Here is a 17,462-nt window from a genome sequence, read left to right as displayed (position 1 = left end):
GAAGGCTTACAGAACAAAATAGTTTCTCATTTAACAGTTACTACACATGTTGCCCTATGACAATGGTTAACAATCTCACAACACATCAGCAATATCCTTACTCAACCTTGGGTTCCCTATCACCAGCTTCCTTGTGAAGGGGAAAATTTTTGTTGAATAAAATACACAGGAAAAAAAAAAATGCCCTTGGATTTTTTTTTTTTTTTTTTTCCCTATCTGCCTCTGAAGGAGTGGGGATATTTGGTTCTTCTACTGAGAAGCTACTTTGAGCTTCAGTGGAAGATAAGGTTGCTGTAGTTGGCTTCACCTTTATAACACTCTAGTTAGCTCCAAGGGATTTAGAGTAATGTTTTCATTTTATAATGGAGGAAAACTGAGACTCAGAGAAATTTAAGTAACTCATTAGTATCATACAGCCAGTTAGTGTCAGTGGGTAGTCTTGAATTTAGTGTCCTGATCACTATTCCAGTATTTTCCTTCACTGTCTTAGGATGCTTATCTTACTGGAAAAGGAAGTTTGTGAACATTCAAAGAGACTGCTGTTTTTAACCTGTGGGATGCTAGCTAATGGGATTCCTTCTGCTAACTAATTTCTTTTGTATGTGCTGTACTGTCTTCTTCTGGGAGAGTTGTGCTCTGGGGAATAAGTAGAAACATAGAGGCCTTTCTTTTGGCCTTTCTTTTCCTGCATAACATCCTCATCAGCTGTGGAAAATTATGCTGTTGCCATAACAAGAGCAACAGAGGGGAACTAACTATGATGGTCTAAAATCGTGTTCATGCCTTCGTCTCTGCTTGCTGGGCAGTTTGCTGTGACTGGTTCACAGGGGAAAAATTACCTGAAGGCCATTAGAAGGATCCAGAGAGAAAGGAAGAAGGGGAAAGAACCCACTTGGAATGAGCTTTATCAAAATAAGTGTATTTTGGGGTAGTCCTCATTTTTAATCTAGTTCCTTTCTTGGAAGAAATGAATAGAGCACTGTGTGCAGGTATGGGGAAGGAAGACCAGTTTCTGACTATGTCATAAAGTTTCTAATTTGGTGATTTTGGACTGAATTTATTCTAGGCCATTAACTGCTGAGCCAACAAATATATACTTGTGGCTCTCTAGCTTCAATTATTAGCCGGAGGGCTTCATTTTTAAATGTGAGAAGGATATGAAAAACATAAAAGGTACACAATCAGCTTGCCTTGTAGTTGAGGAAGATGGAGAATAGTGCAAATTAACATATGGTATCATTCCTTAGAGGACATTGGAGGTTCAGTGGTAGAATTCTCGTCTTCTGTGTGGAAGGCCCAAGTTCGATTACCAGCCAACGCACCTCATGACAGCCACCATCCGTCAGTGGTGGTTTGCGTGTTGCTATGATACTGAACAGATTTCAGTGGCTCTTTCAGACTAAGATGGACTAGGAAAAAAAGGTCTGGAGATCTACTCCTGAAAATCAGCCGGTAAAAGAACGTGTAGATCACAGTGGTCCTGTCTGCAACTGATCATGGGGATGGCGCAGGACTGGGCAACATTTTGTTCGTTGTGCATGGGGTCACCATGAGTCAGGGGCTGACTCAACAGCAGCTAACAACAACAGTCGTTCCATAGGAGATTCAACTTCAGTTTCACATTCATCAGCTGTCAAAATATACGTTGAAGAAGGTACACTTCTTTAGTTTTTATATTGGGTGCATTTTTGCTGGCGAGGGACTGAATTTTGAGCCTGGGAAGGCAATGGTTCCCATCCTCAAGGTATACAACAATGCACTATGTAGAAATGAGAGCCTCTGCCTGACTTAAGTCAGATACAGTCTAATGGGGGAAGTTAGAGCTCTTAAAGGTTGATAGTGCAGCAGTATGCATGATAGACCTGGGCACAGCTCCCTTCAGTGTGTCATGAAATAGGAAGGATGAAAAGTGATGCATCTGTGAACTGGCATTACCAAGATTATTCAAGAAAGACTTTTTGAGGATTGGAGTCTTGAAGACAATTTTCATAGAAGGAGATCTTACATGGTTTGGAGAAGCTGTAGGTTTGATTAATGGTGTGTGTGTGAAGATTCACAGATCAGACAGGGTAAAGTTTTATGTGGGGAAAGCTGGTTCCTCTGGTTGGAGAGGAAGAGTACCTGAGCTCTTTGTTGGTAAATGGAAGAAGAACTTCATTTTGATCATCTCGGATCCCAGTTATTTAGGTGAGCAAATTGTTTAAAAGATTTTTGTTCCTCTGCTTATTATAGGATCCCTGGTGGCGCAGTGGTTAAGAGCTCGGCTGCTAACCAAAAGGTCAGCAGTTTGAATCCACCCATTGCTCCTTGGAAATTCTATGGGGCAGTTCTACTCTGTCCTACAAGGTCCTTATTATAAAACACAAGTAAGTTGAGATTTGCAGTTATCCAACTTATAGAATGGTAGCCTAGGCTACCGTTTTCAAATTTGTTTACCATGGTACTTTGCTTTGTGAAGACCTTAAAACCCATGTGCTCCTTGATGTATGGCCAGTTTTTAACGGCTCCTTCACTGCAGCTTGAAGCCAAGAAATCAGAGTGTTTACATCTAAATAAATAATCTTTTAGATTTCTAGGACAAACACCCTGACAAACAGAAGCTATTCGTTTCATTGAATAATTTTAAAAAGTAAAAACCTTGAACAAGCAAGGGTAGATTAAATGGGAGATATAATTCAAGTTTTATGGATTTCTTGGGGTTTTCTGTATACAAGATCATGTCATCTGTGAATAGTTTTACTTCTTCCTTTCTAATCTGGATGCGTTTTATTTATTTATTTGCCTAATAGCCGTGGCTAGATTTTTGTTTTTTATTCTGTTGATTCTGGGATGGTAAACCAACCTTGTATTCCTGAGGTAAATCCCATTTGGTCGTGGTGTGTAATCCTTTTTATATGTTGCTGAATTCAGTTTGTGAATATTTGGTTGAGGATTTTTTGCATCTGTATTCATAAGAGATATTGGACTGCTGTTTATTTCCTTGTGATGTCTTCGACTGGGTTTGGTATCAGGGTGATACCACATTCAATTTGATTTTTTTTTTTTTTTTTAAGAAATGGCCTGCTGTTTGTAACAGCAATGCTGACCACTAACTGATGAAGACAGGCCATTGCTCTTTAGGTTCTAAGAGGTCCTTATCAGAAAGCCTGAGAGGCTTGTGCTTCTGCATTTCAAGATGTCAAGATTAATCATTAGGGCCTCAGAGAACAGCTTATCTCATCACCAGAAGACTGTTTATATTAGGTGTTGGATTGCTTCTACATTGACATGAAACCTCTCTGGTCTGATAAGTTCCTAGAACTGTTATGAATAGGCAGCAGTTAAAAGTCGTGACCTAGACCAGTCATCTCCAGTAGGATTTTGCCTCTTACAAACTTTGTTGATAGAGTTCAAGCTCCTTACTATAAATAAAAGTAGTAAGTGTTGATAGAGATCTGTTATTTTTATTTTTTAAATAAGACATACCAGTCAAAGAGTAGTAAACTTGAAAGGGAAGCAGATAGTTGAGATGGAAGCCAGGTTTGGATCTGAGTTGTTTTCCCCATACCAATAGCGGTGATCCTTCATTAATTATTAGCATTACAGAGGCTTAACCTCACAACTGTGAAATCAAATCCAGAGAATTGGTTCAGGATACAGGCAGCAACCTGGCAGATCCAACCTGCATTTTCTTGGAATCAGAACCAGGCATTTCTTGTGGAGAAGATATGTTTCAAGGTGAATGTTCAAGTCCAGACAAGAATGGGCATATGTGATGTACTTTATTTTGACCCAGATTTTCTGATGGTCCAGGCTAGATAGATTTAAAATCAGTTTACATTTATTTGTTAAGGTTGGTTTCTGATTCATATACCATTTTGGAGCTGGTATAGCTTTAAAGATCATCTGGTTCAACTCATTTTGCAACTGAGACTTAGAGAACCAGATTTATCTAGAGCACCTAGCTTGTTTGTGTTGGTCTTCTGACTCCTGTGTCACTATGTGACCTTTTGCAAATACTTTTAACTTCTCTGGACATTGGTTTCTTCATCTGTAAAATGAGAGGCTTCCACCAGATGCTTCCTAAGGCCTCTTCTGACACTAGACCTTCTGACTAGGAAAATAGTCATTAACAACTTCCCCTTCCAGCCTGGGTGTGTGTTCTTTTATGCCAGAGTCCTAACTGATTGTGCAGGGAGCCATCGTTTGACATCACTATCTTGGAAATCTTTGCTCCCAATTATAGAGACTTGGAACTTATCAAAGGAGGGTAGGGTTGGCTTTCCACAAATCTTGGATGTCTTTCATTTGCCATAATATTTAGACATACTAAGTTATAAGGTCCTGAGACTTCAGTTGTGCCATTTGTTGATGTAAAAATTATCCCTCTCTTGATTTTATTAGCAGTTTAGGGATTTGGTGGTTGTGCACTCCGAATATGGTTTGGCCACCATCAACCCCCTAAAGGATACTGGGTTAGTCAGCTTTTTCTTTTCTCTGGGTTATCTGGCTTAGAGCTGTTTAGGAGTCTGTCTTTTCGTCCAGAGCTTCCATGAAGAATAGATGTTGTTGAAAACTGAAGTTTGTTTACAGATATTCTCTAATTCAGTTAGTCAGACACAGACCTTGTTACCACCATCCCAAGGTAAAGAACAAAAAATAGAGAAAAACAATTTTTATAAATCTCTTCTGTATTTTCTTTTTTTTTTATTGTGCTTTAGATGAGTATTTACAGAGCAAATTATTTTCTCATTAAACAATTAATACATGTACTGTTTTGTGATATTGGTTGCCAACCTCACGACGTGTCAACACTCTCCCCTTCTCGACCTTGGGTTCCCCATTACCAGCTTTCCTGTCCCCTCCTGGCTTCTTGTCCTTGTCTCTGGGCTGGTGTGCCCATTTAGTCTCATTTAGTTTCATGGGCCTGTCTAATTTTTGGCTGCAGGGTGAACCTCAGGACCCTTCTGTATTTTCCCGTCTTAAGATTATAGGCAGAGAGAGTGAGAGAATGACTTTTTTTCTGAGTATACTAGTGGATCTTGCTGCCTATTCATCTTGTATCTGTTTCTGATCTCTTGGGGTGGGGGGCCTTACATGAGGCATAGATGTTACTCTTTTCTGTTGCTGAACTTGTAATTCTTTGAGAATTGTCAAGAATTCCTAATAGAATACTGAGATTACTTGCCAAGTGCTTTGTTTCGTTTTAAATTTAATTTCTAGGTTTGAAGGGTTATATCCTTCCTCACGGTCCCTGCTGCCCTAGCAGTGTTGGTCTCTTATGTTTATTTTTATATTTACAAGTAATTTGCAGTCACCTTTTTATTTTGCTTTTTTTTTTTTTTTTTTAACACTTATGAAAAGTCATACAGTATTTCTTGAAGCCCGGGTGGCGCAGTGGTTAAGAGCTCGGCTGCTAACCGAAAGGTGGGCAGTTCAAATCCACCAGCCATCCTTGGAAACCCTACGGGACAGTTCTATTCTGTCCTGTAGGCTTGCTGTGGATAGGAATCGACTCGATGGTAACGAGTTTTTTTGAGTGATAGTATTACTAGGCAAAGGACAAAAAGCTACATTCCCATGCCCCATTCCTTCTCATCTCCATTTCCATTCCCCAGAGAAACCATTTTAAACTCTTACAGCTATTTCTTCTAGTGTTTACCTGTGACTATGTAGATAACATGATTTAATGCTATTTCTTGGTTTTCAATATTAACAATTAATTTCCTACTATGGAAGATGAGGATTTGGTTGCTGTACACCCTTCTCCCATATATATACTTCTACCTCCCAATTTAAGTTTTTAGCCCACTTTGGTTAAATTAATATATATGTAATATTTATTAAAATTAGGTAAATAGTAAACACAGATGTGCCTGCCAGTATTGGTTTCCTGTCCAACAGCCATTCTACAGTGCTAACTCGGATTCCTTCGTTATTTTTAATTGATGGTGTGCCAGGCCCCAGGATATACACCATGACTATTCTAAGCCAGTCATGGCTTCCCCAGTGTTTCGTCTGATGGATGTCTGACCCAGTTCTGGACAAATGAGGTGTTGGGAAGTCTACTGGGGTTTTCTGACAGAGATTTTCCTCTTCCATGGAGCGAGTCCCATGAGGAAAGCCCTGTTTGACTTCACACTTTCCCTTCCTGTTCAGAACACAGTTGTGTGAGGATGTAGGCCTGTTTCAGCCTTCTTAGAGGGCTTTCTTTCTAGCTTTCTGAAGCTGTTCAGTTTGGACAGGTTAATGTTTCTTATTCTGAGCTCCCTGTTTGCATGAGTGGATGCTTAATTCTAATTCTGGAAGCAATTTTATCATGGGAGGCTGTAAAAATGATGGTGTGGTATCAGGCCTTGTCTAACTTCAGGAGCGGGGAGGAGAATCAAGATCAACATCAGCCCAAGGCTGATTCCTGTTAGGTAGAGGTCAGAGGTATCTCCACTCTCCAACCTTTTTACCAATTCTGACACCAGCCATCCCTCCCACGGCACTCTCTACTTCTTGCTGGATTTGATAGTTTGTTGCAATGGCCACACAGAATTCACAGACCATACTCACGATTATGGGATTTATTAGGGAAGAAACAGGTTACAATTTAGGATCAGGATCAACAAAAACCACTCAGGATACAGTTCTTCCATCAAGACACCTTCTTCTCTGCCACCGGTCCCTGCTTGGGCCTGGCCTCTGCCCTACTCAGGCAAGTGTTACAGCTCTTTAGCTCCTCTAATAAGTGCCTGGAGGCACCCAACTCCACCAAGAATCCTCCTGCCCAGAGGTGCTCAGCTCGTTCGCTCAGTGGGTCAGCACACCCACTATAGCTGCCTCGCTCCGTGGGCTGGGAAGCCCACTGCTCCTCGTATCAGTCTCCTGGTTCTGCTGCTGTCATTTCTCTGCCTCAGGACTCTGCTGTGCTTGCTGCCACTTCTTGCTGTCTCGTGCTATCTCCAGTGTTACAGCTCTCTCTGTCTCCTGGTTCTAGGAGGTTCTCAGCTCAGGGACCCTGGGTATAAAGGGTACCTCTGCTCCTGGCTATTCTTGATGGTAGAGGTCCCCCTTCTAACTTCTGGCATTGGCTTCCTTTAAGCCTAGCAGGATGGCAAAACTGACCGATCCACTACAAGAGTTTTCATAATTTCCAGATGCCTTTTTGAATTGTTACTGTAGTTCTTATTTTTTAAGGCAAGGAAGATGAAGATAAATTTGTTTTTCTTGTCCTAAAATTATATTAGCAACATCATGATAAATGGAGAAAAGATTGATGTTGTCAAGGATTTCCTTTTACTTGGATCCACAATCAATGCCCATGGAAGCAGCAGTCAAGAAATCAACATGTTGTACTAGGCAAATATGCTGCAAAAGACCTCTTTAAAGTGTTAAAAAGCAAAGATGTCACTTTAAAGACTAAGGTGCACCTGACCCAAGCCACAGTATTTTCAATCGCATCATATACATGTGAAAGCTGGACAATGAATAAGAAAGACCAAAGAAGAATTGATGCCTTTGAATTGTGATGTTGGCAAAGAATATTGAATATACCATGGACTGCCAAAAGAACAAACAAATCTGTCTTGGAAAAAGTACAACCAGAATGCTTCTTAGAAGCAAGGATGGCGAGACTACATCTTACATACTTTGGACACTTTGTCAGGAGGGATCAGTCCTGGCAGAAGGACATCATGCTTGGTAAAGTACAGGGTCAGCGAAAAAGAGAAAGGTCCTCAATGAGATGGATTGACACAGTGGCTACCACAGTGGGCTCAAGCATAACAATGATTGTGAGGGTGGCGCAGGACCAGGCAGTGTTTCGCTCTGTGGTGCATAGGGTCACTATGAATTGGAACCGACTCGACAGCCCCTAACGACAACAAAATTATGTTTGAAATAAGATATAAGACTGGATCAACCTTACACCAGGAGCTTTTCCAGCTATTCTTCAAGGACCCAGATGTCCGTCCATGATGAATGGATGAAGTGGTGTATCCATACAATGGGATATTATTTGGCAATAAAAATAAATGAAATACTGATAAATGCTACAACGTGAATGAACCTTGAAAACCTTATGCCAAGTGAAAGAAGCAGTCACAAAAGACCACATATTATATGATTCCATTTTTATGAAATGTCCAGGACAGGCAAATCTTTAGAGACAGAAAGCAGATTAGTGGTTGCCTAGCGCTGGGAGTGTTGGGGAAAAATAGGAAGTGAGTGTTAATGAGTATTTTTGGGATGATTACAGTGTTCTGATTGTGGTGATATATAATTCTGTGAATATACTAAAATCTATTGAATTGTACACTTTAGATGGATGACTTGCATGTGAATTATATCTCAACAAAGCTGTAAAACAAAAAACCAAATGTGTTTTATTGGCTCTGCAAAGCCATGGTGGATTTTCAGAGTTTCTCATACCTCACACATTTAGGCAGAGTCCCTACTACCTATTTCCTGGTTGGTTCAGGCATTTCTTAATGTGTTATGTTATTGTTAATTTATATATATTGGCATAGAAAACTTGCTTCTCCCCTGTGCTCTTTCCCACCACCTCATCCCCAAAGTTCCAGCTTGGTGTACTGCAGAAGTGAGAATAATCTTGTTTGAACTTGCGAGTTGAATGTTAGTAAGAACATCTCACAGTAAAACCTCACCCTTCTGAAACATAGCTATGAACACAACTGGGAATGACACAACAGATGTGCAATGTCCTTTCACTGAAGCTACTTCCCTTTGTTGATTGGAAGACCCATCAGTCACCCTCTCAGCCTATTTGCTCTTATTTTACATAGAGTTCTAATAAGCAGATAATTGATTTCCAAGCCCAACAGATTACAAATATCAAGTTAGAATGGGTGTAAAGGGTTGGGAGCCTGCACGGAAAAAAAGACAGCTCTTAGGCTGACAGTGAAGGAGGAACAAATTATAAGGGAGAGTGGGGGTGGGACACACAACTTTGGCAATTTGATTTCTGTATAGTATAAGGAAAATAAATAGCAAGAACAGAATATGCCTGGAGGCTTTCTAGGTCACAACATAGTATAATAAATGATTTTCATAGTAATGACCCTGATTTCATCAAGAAATGGCTGAATTATTTTCTGTTTAAGGTGGTAGAAAGTTTTACATCCATATTAGAAAAATTTCCATCCAAAATAATTCAAATTGTTCACTTTTTGAAAGGTAGACTGAGTTTTCTGCTACCTAGAATGACTCATTCCTCATGATTTACAGATGCCTTTTTGAGTTGTTACTGCACTTATTTTTCAAAGCAAGGAAGATGAAGATAAATTTCTACTTTTCTTGTTCTAAAATTATATTTAAAATAAGATATAAAATTGTGTCATCCTTAAACCAGGAATGAATGATTTCCAACTTTTCTAGCTGTTCTTTAAGGACTATGGGTTGGAGGGAGGCATGCAAAGTTTTTCTGCTAAGGTTAAGAGCATGGTGTCAAGTCCAGTCATAAATGGTTTCTGCCATGCTGTCCTTTAGAGTAGAGATTACCATCCCTTTATTACCAATATTTTGTAATGCCCCATGTACTATTCTGAAATAAGTTTTTTAGATTGTATAATTTACCAATCTGCATACTTTAAAAAAAATATTTCATTGTGTTTTAGGTGAAAGTTTACGTAGCAAATTAGATTCATATTTAACAATTTTTATACACCTTGTTCCGTGACATTGGTTACATTTTTCACAATGTGTCAACATTCTCATTATTTCCATTCTTTTTGTTCTGTTTTCATTAATCTAGCTTCCCTGCCCCTCCTTAGCTTTGTTTTGGGGTAAATGTTGACCCTTTGGTCTCATATAGTTGATTATTTAAGGGAGCACAGAGTTCACGGGTGAGATTGTTTATTTTATAAACCAGTCTATTGTTTGGATGAAAGGTGACCACCAGGAGTCGCTTCAGTTCCAAGTTAGTCTCAGGGGTTCCTATAGTCTCTATCAGTCCAGTAAGTTTGGCCTTTTTTAGAAATTTTGGATTTTGTTCTGCATTTTTCTCTCTTTCTGTCTGGCATCTATTGTGTCCCTGGTCAGATCGATTGGTGGTGGTAGCCAGGCACCATCTAGTTCTTCTGGTCTCAGGCTAGATGAGGATGTGTTTCATGTGGGCTGTTTGTCCTGTGGACTAATTTCTTCCTTGAGTCTTCGGTTTCCTTCATTCTCTTTTGTTCCAGATGAGTAGAGATCAGTAGTTGTATCTTAGATGGCCGCTCACAGACTTTTAAGACCCCAGACACTACTCACCAAACTAGAATGTAGAACATTATCGTTATGAACTATGTTATGCCAATTGACCGAGTTGTCCTGTGAGACTACACTCCCAAGCCTTCAAACCCAATAATGTGATCCTGTGAGGTGTTTGGTTATATCTAGGAAGTATCCATAACTGTACCACCTACGTGGTTTATTATGTATATGAATATATATACAGTGCACATAAACATGTATATACGTATGCCTACAGATACACCTGTACATTCACACCCATATACTCACATGTGTCTTCCTATACACTTGTATGCATACATGTCTACCTGTGTAATCACACACATTTTTTTGGTTGTTGTTGTTGCAAAATTTTATGTTACGGTGTTTACCAAAATTATTCCTTATTCTTGCACACTTCTTTGTGTCTTCATTTACCTTAGTCAGGTTGTGCAGGCTTCACCGGTATTGGGTATTGCCTTTCCCATTACCAAAAATAACGAATGTCTACTATCTAGAAAGTGATTCCCCCTCACTCTCCCTCTCATCCCCAGTAACCATCAAAGAATGTTGCTTTCTGTATGTATAACTATTCTTGACTTTTTATAAAAGTGAGACCGTATAATATTTGCTCTTTTGTAATTGACTTATTTCGCTCAGCATAATGTCCTTCAGATTCATCCATGTTATAGTTTCATGGACTCCTCATTATTCTTTATAGTTGCATGGTATTCCATTGTATGTATGTCCACACTTTGTTTATCCATTCATCTGTTGATGGGCACTTAGATTGTTTCCATCTTTTTGCTATTGTGAATAATACTGCAGTGAACATAGGTATGCATACGTCTATTTGTGTCACTGCTCTTGAATCTCTAGGATATATCCTAGTAGTAAGATTGCTGGATCATATGGTATTTCTATCTCTAGCTTTTTGAGGAAGCACCATACTGTTTTCCATAGTGGTTGTACCATTTTACAATGTCACCAGCAATGTATAAGAGTTCTAGTCCCCCCACAGTCTCACCAGCATTTGTTTTTTTTTAATCGTTTTCATTTTTGCAGGGATGAAGTGGTATCTCATTGTTTTGATTGCATCTTTCTTATGGCTAATGGGAGTCCTGGTGGCACAGTGGCTAAGAGCATGGCTACTAACCAAAAGATTGGCAGTTCTATTCCACCAGCCGCTCCTTGGAAACTCTATGGGGCAGTTTTACATTCTACTCTGCCCTGTAGGGTCACTATTAGTCGGAACCAACTCAACTGTTTGGTTTTGTTTTGTTTTGTTTTGTTTTAAATGGCTAATGATCCTGAGCATCTTTTCATGTATTTGTTGGCCACCTGAATGTCCTCTTTGGTGAAGTACCTGTTCATGTCCTTTGCCGTTTTTTGATTGATTTCTTTGTCTTTTTGTTGAGTTGTTGAAGTTTTCTATGTATTTTAGCAAATAGACCATTATTAGATACGTTGTTGCCAAAGATTTTTTCCCAGTCTGTGGGTTCTCTTTTTACTCTCTTGGTAAAGTCTTTTGATGAGCATTAGTATTTAATTTTTAGGAGATCCCAGTTATCTAGTTTATCCTTTTTTGTTTGTGCATTTTTAGTTTTATAGACTATTTATGCCTAAAGTTAGGTCCCCTATTTTGACCCTGTGTTACCTTCCAGAAACTATAGTTTTAGCTTTAACATTTAGGCATTTGATCCATTTTGAGTTAGTTTTTGTGTATGGTGTGAGGTATGGATCCTGATTCATTTTTCTGCATATGGATATTCAGTTTTGCCAGCACTGTTTGTTAAAGAAACTGTTCCTTCCCCATTGAATGGACTTTGACCCTTTGTCAAGATCAGCTGCCTGCAGATGGATGAATTTACTTCTGGGTTCTCAATTCTATTCCAGCTTTTCCAGCTGGTCTTCAAGGACTGTGGGTTGGAGGGAGGCATGCAAAGCTTTCTGTTAAGGTTAAGATCATAGTGTCAAGTCCAGTCACAAATGGTTTCTGCCATGCTATCCTTTAGAGATTACCATCCTCTTTTATTACCAGTATTTTGTAATGTCCTATGTACTATTCTGAAATAAATTTTTTAGATTGTGTAACCTACCAATTCATGTAATTTTTTATTTTATCTTTTATTGTGATTTAGGTGAAAGTTTACTGAGCAAATTAGTTTCTCATTAAATAGTTACACAAATTGTTTTGTGACATTGGTTGCCAACCCCATGATGTGTCAACACTCTCCCCTTCTCCACTCCAGGCTACCTGTTTGCATTCGTCCAATTTTTCTTTACCTTCCTGCCTTCTTGTCTTTGCTTTTCTGCTGGTGTGCCCATTAGTCTCGTATTCATGATTGAACTGTGAAGCACGTCCCTCATGTGTGTTATTGTTGGTCCTGTAGACCTGTCTGATCTTTGGCTGAAGGGTGACTCTCAGGAATGACTTCATTACTGAGTTAAAAGGGTGTTCTGGGGCCATACTCATGGAGCTTCTCTAGTCTTTGTCAGATCAGCAAGCCTGGTCTTTTTTTGTGCATGAATTTGAATTTTGTTCTACATTTTTCTCCCGCTGTGCCTGAGACCTCTATTGTGATCCCTGCCAGAGCAATTGATGGTAGTAACTGGGCACCATCTAGTTGTTCTGGACTCAGTCTGGCAGAGGTTGTGATAGTTGTGGTCCATTAGTCCTTTGGACTAATCTTTCCCTTGTGCCTTTGGTCGTCTTCATTCTCTTTTGCTCCAGTCGGGATGGGACCAGTAGATGTATCTTAGATGGCTGCTCTCAGGCTTTTAAGACTCCAGTTGCTGCTCACCATAGACGGACGTAGAACATTTTCTTTATAAACTATGTTATGCCAATTGAGCTAGGTGTTCCCTAAGACCAAGGTCCCCAGCCCTCAGCCCAGTAGCTCTGTCTCTCAGGGCATTTGGATGTATCTGTGAAGCTTCTATGACTTTGCCCTGGTCAAGTTGGCAGTTCACATAATTTTTAAAACTGTGTTTCTCTGTCATATAAAAAGAAATATAAGGATTAGATAACTTATAAAATATGTAAGTACTCGGGCCTTGCCAAACTAGAAGACCAAAACAAAACAAAAACCACCTCCACAAATTTCTGTAATACTCCCTAGGGGGCACTAACTCCTCAGTGGAGAAGGAGTGCTTTAGGACAAATGCTTGGTGGTCCCTGTCACATAAATAGCTCTTTTCCTTGCTATTTTATATGTAAAGCAGTTACCTTTCCACTGCTTTCACTTTAGACAATTTATTCCCGCTCTTGGAGATCATAGAGACTGTGTGATAGAGTAGAAAGAGTACTGTGTTAGGAGAAAAGAGACCACACTTTTAGTTCCGATTCTGCCTCTAGTTAGCTTTGTGACCTTGATTTAGTCACTTTCCTGGGTCTCAACATCATCTGTCAAAATGAGAAACTGTATTAGATGATCGCCGTAGCCCCTTCTGTCTTTCTGTTACTAATTCTTTCATATTGCATCTTTTCTCAAACCACTGTAACTAGAATTTTGGAAGAAGAATGAAGTTGGGTCCTTTCTCCTAGTACAGCAGTTTTCAAATTTTAATGAACATAAGAATCACCTGGAGAACTTGGGGGGGGGGAGGAATTTCCAGTCTCTACCTCTAGAGATACACAATTCAGTTGGAATCTTTTTTTAAACAAACATTTAAGATGATTTTGATGCAGATTTCAGTAAATATACAACCCAAAAAATACTGTCCTATTGGGTTCCAATAATGACACACTATTTTTCTTAGTTTATTACAGAGAGACTGAGAGAGCCAGATACTTTATTTTGACTTCTTAAAAACTATAAATATGATTGTGTGTGCAGTGTAGTTGCAACAGAAATAGATAGTAAAAAAGAAACTCAATATATTTGGAGTTGGTTTGAAAGCCTTAAAGGTTTTGTTTTGAAATGCCTTCATGTGCTGATAGATGCCCATTTGAGAACATCCTGGGTCCATTTCCATTCTGAGAAACTGAAGTCATTCTTTCCTGTTACTGAGTGACTTTGAAGTATTAACTAGAGGAGAATATGTTTACTACTTAATTGTAGTTGTTAATGCAAGGATGTGTATATGTGTGTGGGGAGGGATAGAGTCTCTATTTGACCATTTTCTCAAAACTAGGAAGGGCTAGTTTGACTGTTTTCCATCCAGTCCAAAGGAAGTTATTTACTAGCATTTGTGCAAAAACCAGAAAACCCAAACTTGTTGCGTCGAGTTGATTCTGACTCACAGCGACCCTACAGGACAGAGTAGAGCCACCCCATAGGGTTTCCAAGGAGCGACTGGTAGATTTGAACTGCAGACGTTTTTGATTAGCAGTTGAGCTCTTAAACCGCATTGCACCACCAGGGCTCCAGCGTTTGTGCAGAAACGGATGTTAATCCTAAGAAAATCATTGGGTTTTTAATGCATTTCCCAGCTATTTAGCTTAATGTTGGCATTATTTCTTTAGACGACGTGGAAGTCTCCTCCCTTCTTTGGGAAGACTGCAGTGTCCATTCCTCTTGCCTTGCTTTTTTCCCCCGTTTCAAATAGCTTTGTCAGCTGTTGTATTCTTCTGTTTCCCGGGATATAGGCATCACGTTGTTTGAGGAAGTAAGTCTGAGCCAGACTGTCCTTATTATAACATGACAGGAGTATTTTTGTTTTTCACTTGAGAATATAAAGTATTTTATGAGCATGTACTATTTAGAGACTACCTGTTTAAACTGGGTAGTTTTGTACACAGTTTTACATAGAATATTTCCTTTCACTTGGATACCTAAACCCTTAAGACAAGTTTTTCTTCTCTGGATTCAAGCCTGTTGTGAGCAAGACACCTCCACATGACTCCCTGGCTTTATTTACTCAGGCAGGAGGGCAAATAAGCTGGGCTACCAGCCCCCTCCAGTCCTTGCCCCCTTTAGCAGCCATCACTAAGTGATCACCCCATTCTTTCTTACTGAGCCAGCTATAGTGTTAGAATCATCAGCAGAGCTCCAGGTTTCCACTACGTTTGGCTAACATCCAAAAATCAAATCCGCTGCCGTCAAGTCAATTCCGACTTATAGGCTAACGTCACATCTCTAAACTGTCACTTAGTTGTATGTCTTGTTATAGCCATTAGTACCCTGGGAAGACCATGACAGAAGGGATAAACAGCAGTTATCAGGAATCAGAACTATTGTTATTTCTGAAACATGGTAGCACATACACATAAACAGATACTGTTTTTAGACTAGAGAGAGTTCCAATTTCTACCATAGTTCTGTGTTGGAAGAATGTCGATTTCAGTGCTTCTTTGAAGACCTTTAACCTAAAGGTGGCTATCCGTCTGTTGACTGTTTTTTCACATACTTATCTATTCCTTCATTTAAAAACTTTCTGAAGATATGCTTAATGTTAATGACATAGATCTGGCATAAGGAACACACAGTCTATACAGGCAGATAGATAAACTGACATTTCAAGTATAGTGTGAGGAGGCCTGTAATAGTGATGTGTATTGAATAAGATGTGAGAATGGGGGGAAAGTGTTTAGAAGAGGGGGGGTCGGGCTTCATAAAGGAAGTGATGTTGGAACTGCATCTTGACGGATGAGTAGAAGTTTAACCAGGAAGAGGAGGAGGAAAGGGCATTTCAGGTGTCAGAGAAGCCTGGTCAGAGGCCTCGAGATTAGAGCTCGCCTGTTCTCTTTACTTGAATTATAAAATCCCTAAGGATTAGGATTAGATGGGATTTGAACTAAATTCCTGGTTATTACTATATGTTGATAGCACCTTAATTTCTTGCAAACTCTTTGCAACCCTATTTTCTAGGAACCCGAATCATTTATGATCGAAAGTTTCTGTTGGATCGTCGCAATTCTCCCATGGCTCAGACTCCGCCCTGCCATCTGCCCAATATTCCTGGAGTCACTAGCCCTAGCACCTTAATCGAAGACTCCAAAGTAGAAGTCAACAATTTGAACAACTTGAACAATCATGACAGGAAGCATGCAGTTGGTAAGAGAATGCTGGTGTTGGGGATCAAGAGGGTGGCCCTGGGAAATTGAATGTCAGTCTACTGTAGGCTGGAAAAATGTTGATGCTTCAGTTACAACTGATGTTCAGTTATATGTCTCAAAGGTTTTTTACAGCCCCTCTCAAGGTTTATTGAAATGCTCTGGAGACCCTGAGTTCTCAATCTTAAGTATAAACTGCTTGGTGGGGGGAGGGGGATCCAGAATCAGGGAATAGGAAACTCCAAAGATGACCCCTGGGGCCTTGAGGGCTGCCTAGCCTAGACTTTATTGGACCAGGATAAAACACACACATGCAAAACAGAACAAAAAACAGAATTTAATAGCTGTGCCCCACTGCCCCCTGGCCCCGGTTTCCATCCCCTTCAGCAAATAGACCCTGTTTCTTACAGGAATAATGTCCTTTTTATGGTGTGGGGGAAAAGCAATGTGATTTCCAGAACTGCCTGTAATATTTAAATAAGCATTCCTTACACACACTGTAGTGACGAGTCATCTTGAACTCTCTGGAGCAGAGTAGTGAGGTGGAAACAGCTAGCTCCTGAAGTAAAACTCTGGGGTTGCGTTCAATGAGCTCTGTACCTGAGCTAGCATTCTGCTTCCTCAAATCCCCCATGAATTTTTAATGGACAAACTGACGATTCAGAGCAGGGCCAAAGTTCAAAGCTTTGCAAAGAGTGTGCTGACATGATAGATGGCAAAGCGCTCCCCAGCAGCTGCTGGTTAGTTTTTGTTTTTTTGTTTTTTTTAAATTATGGTAAAATATATATAACCAAAAAAATGCCATTTTTAAGTATACAAGGCAGTGACAATTACATTCACTCTGTTGGGCAGTCGTCACCACTCTCTATTTCCAAAAGTCTTCACCCAAACAGAAACTTAAGCAATAACTCCCCATTTCCCCCTCCCCGGCCCCTGTAACCACTCATAAACTTTTGTCTCTGTGCATTGCCTAATCTAAATATTTCATATCTGTGGAATCATACAATATTTGTCTGGATTATTTTATTCCACATAATGTTTTCAAGGTTTATCCGTGTCATAGCATGCACTAGTTAATTGTTTTAAGGCAGCAGAGAATGGGGCAGCTTGAATTATGTTTTTGACCCTCATGTAGAGGGAACGACAGTTAAAACTGCTTTGCTCTTCCTTTTTGTGCTGAATGTTTCATTTTCTTCATATTAACTAGGGGACGATGCTCAGTTTGAGATGGACATCTGACTGTCCTGCAAGGGACAGAAGAGAAGCA

The 17,462-nt window shown here is 39.8% G+C and overlaps 1 protein-coding gene across 1 annotated transcript in view; it reads left to right on the top strand.

Annotated features, from left to right (window-relative positions):
- Nucleotides 1-17,462, top strand: part of EIF4EBP2 (eukaryotic translation initiation factor 4E binding protein 2) — a 21,602-nt gene extending 4,140 nt beyond the window's left edge. The window contains exons 2-3 of the mRNA XM_004386369.2: nucleotides 16,011-16,196; nucleotides 17,403-17,462. Coding sequence (XP_004386426.1) covers nucleotides 16,011-16,196; nucleotides 17,403-17,434 — 218 coding nt within the window. The 3' untranslated portion in view covers nucleotides 17,435-17,462. The remainder of the gene's footprint in view (nucleotides 1-16,010; nucleotides 16,197-17,402) is intronic.

Source organism: Trichechus manatus, unplaced genomic scaffold, assembly GCF_000243295.1.
Source record: "Trichechus manatus latirostris isolate Lorelei unplaced genomic scaffold, TriManLat1.0 scaffold00163, whole genome shotgun sequence".
NCBI lineage: Eukaryota > Metazoa > Chordata > Mammalia > Sirenia > Trichechidae > Trichechus > Trichechus manatus.
The sequence above is the reverse complement of the archived record's forward strand: the minus strand, read 5'-3'. Positions and strand labels throughout refer to the sequence as shown.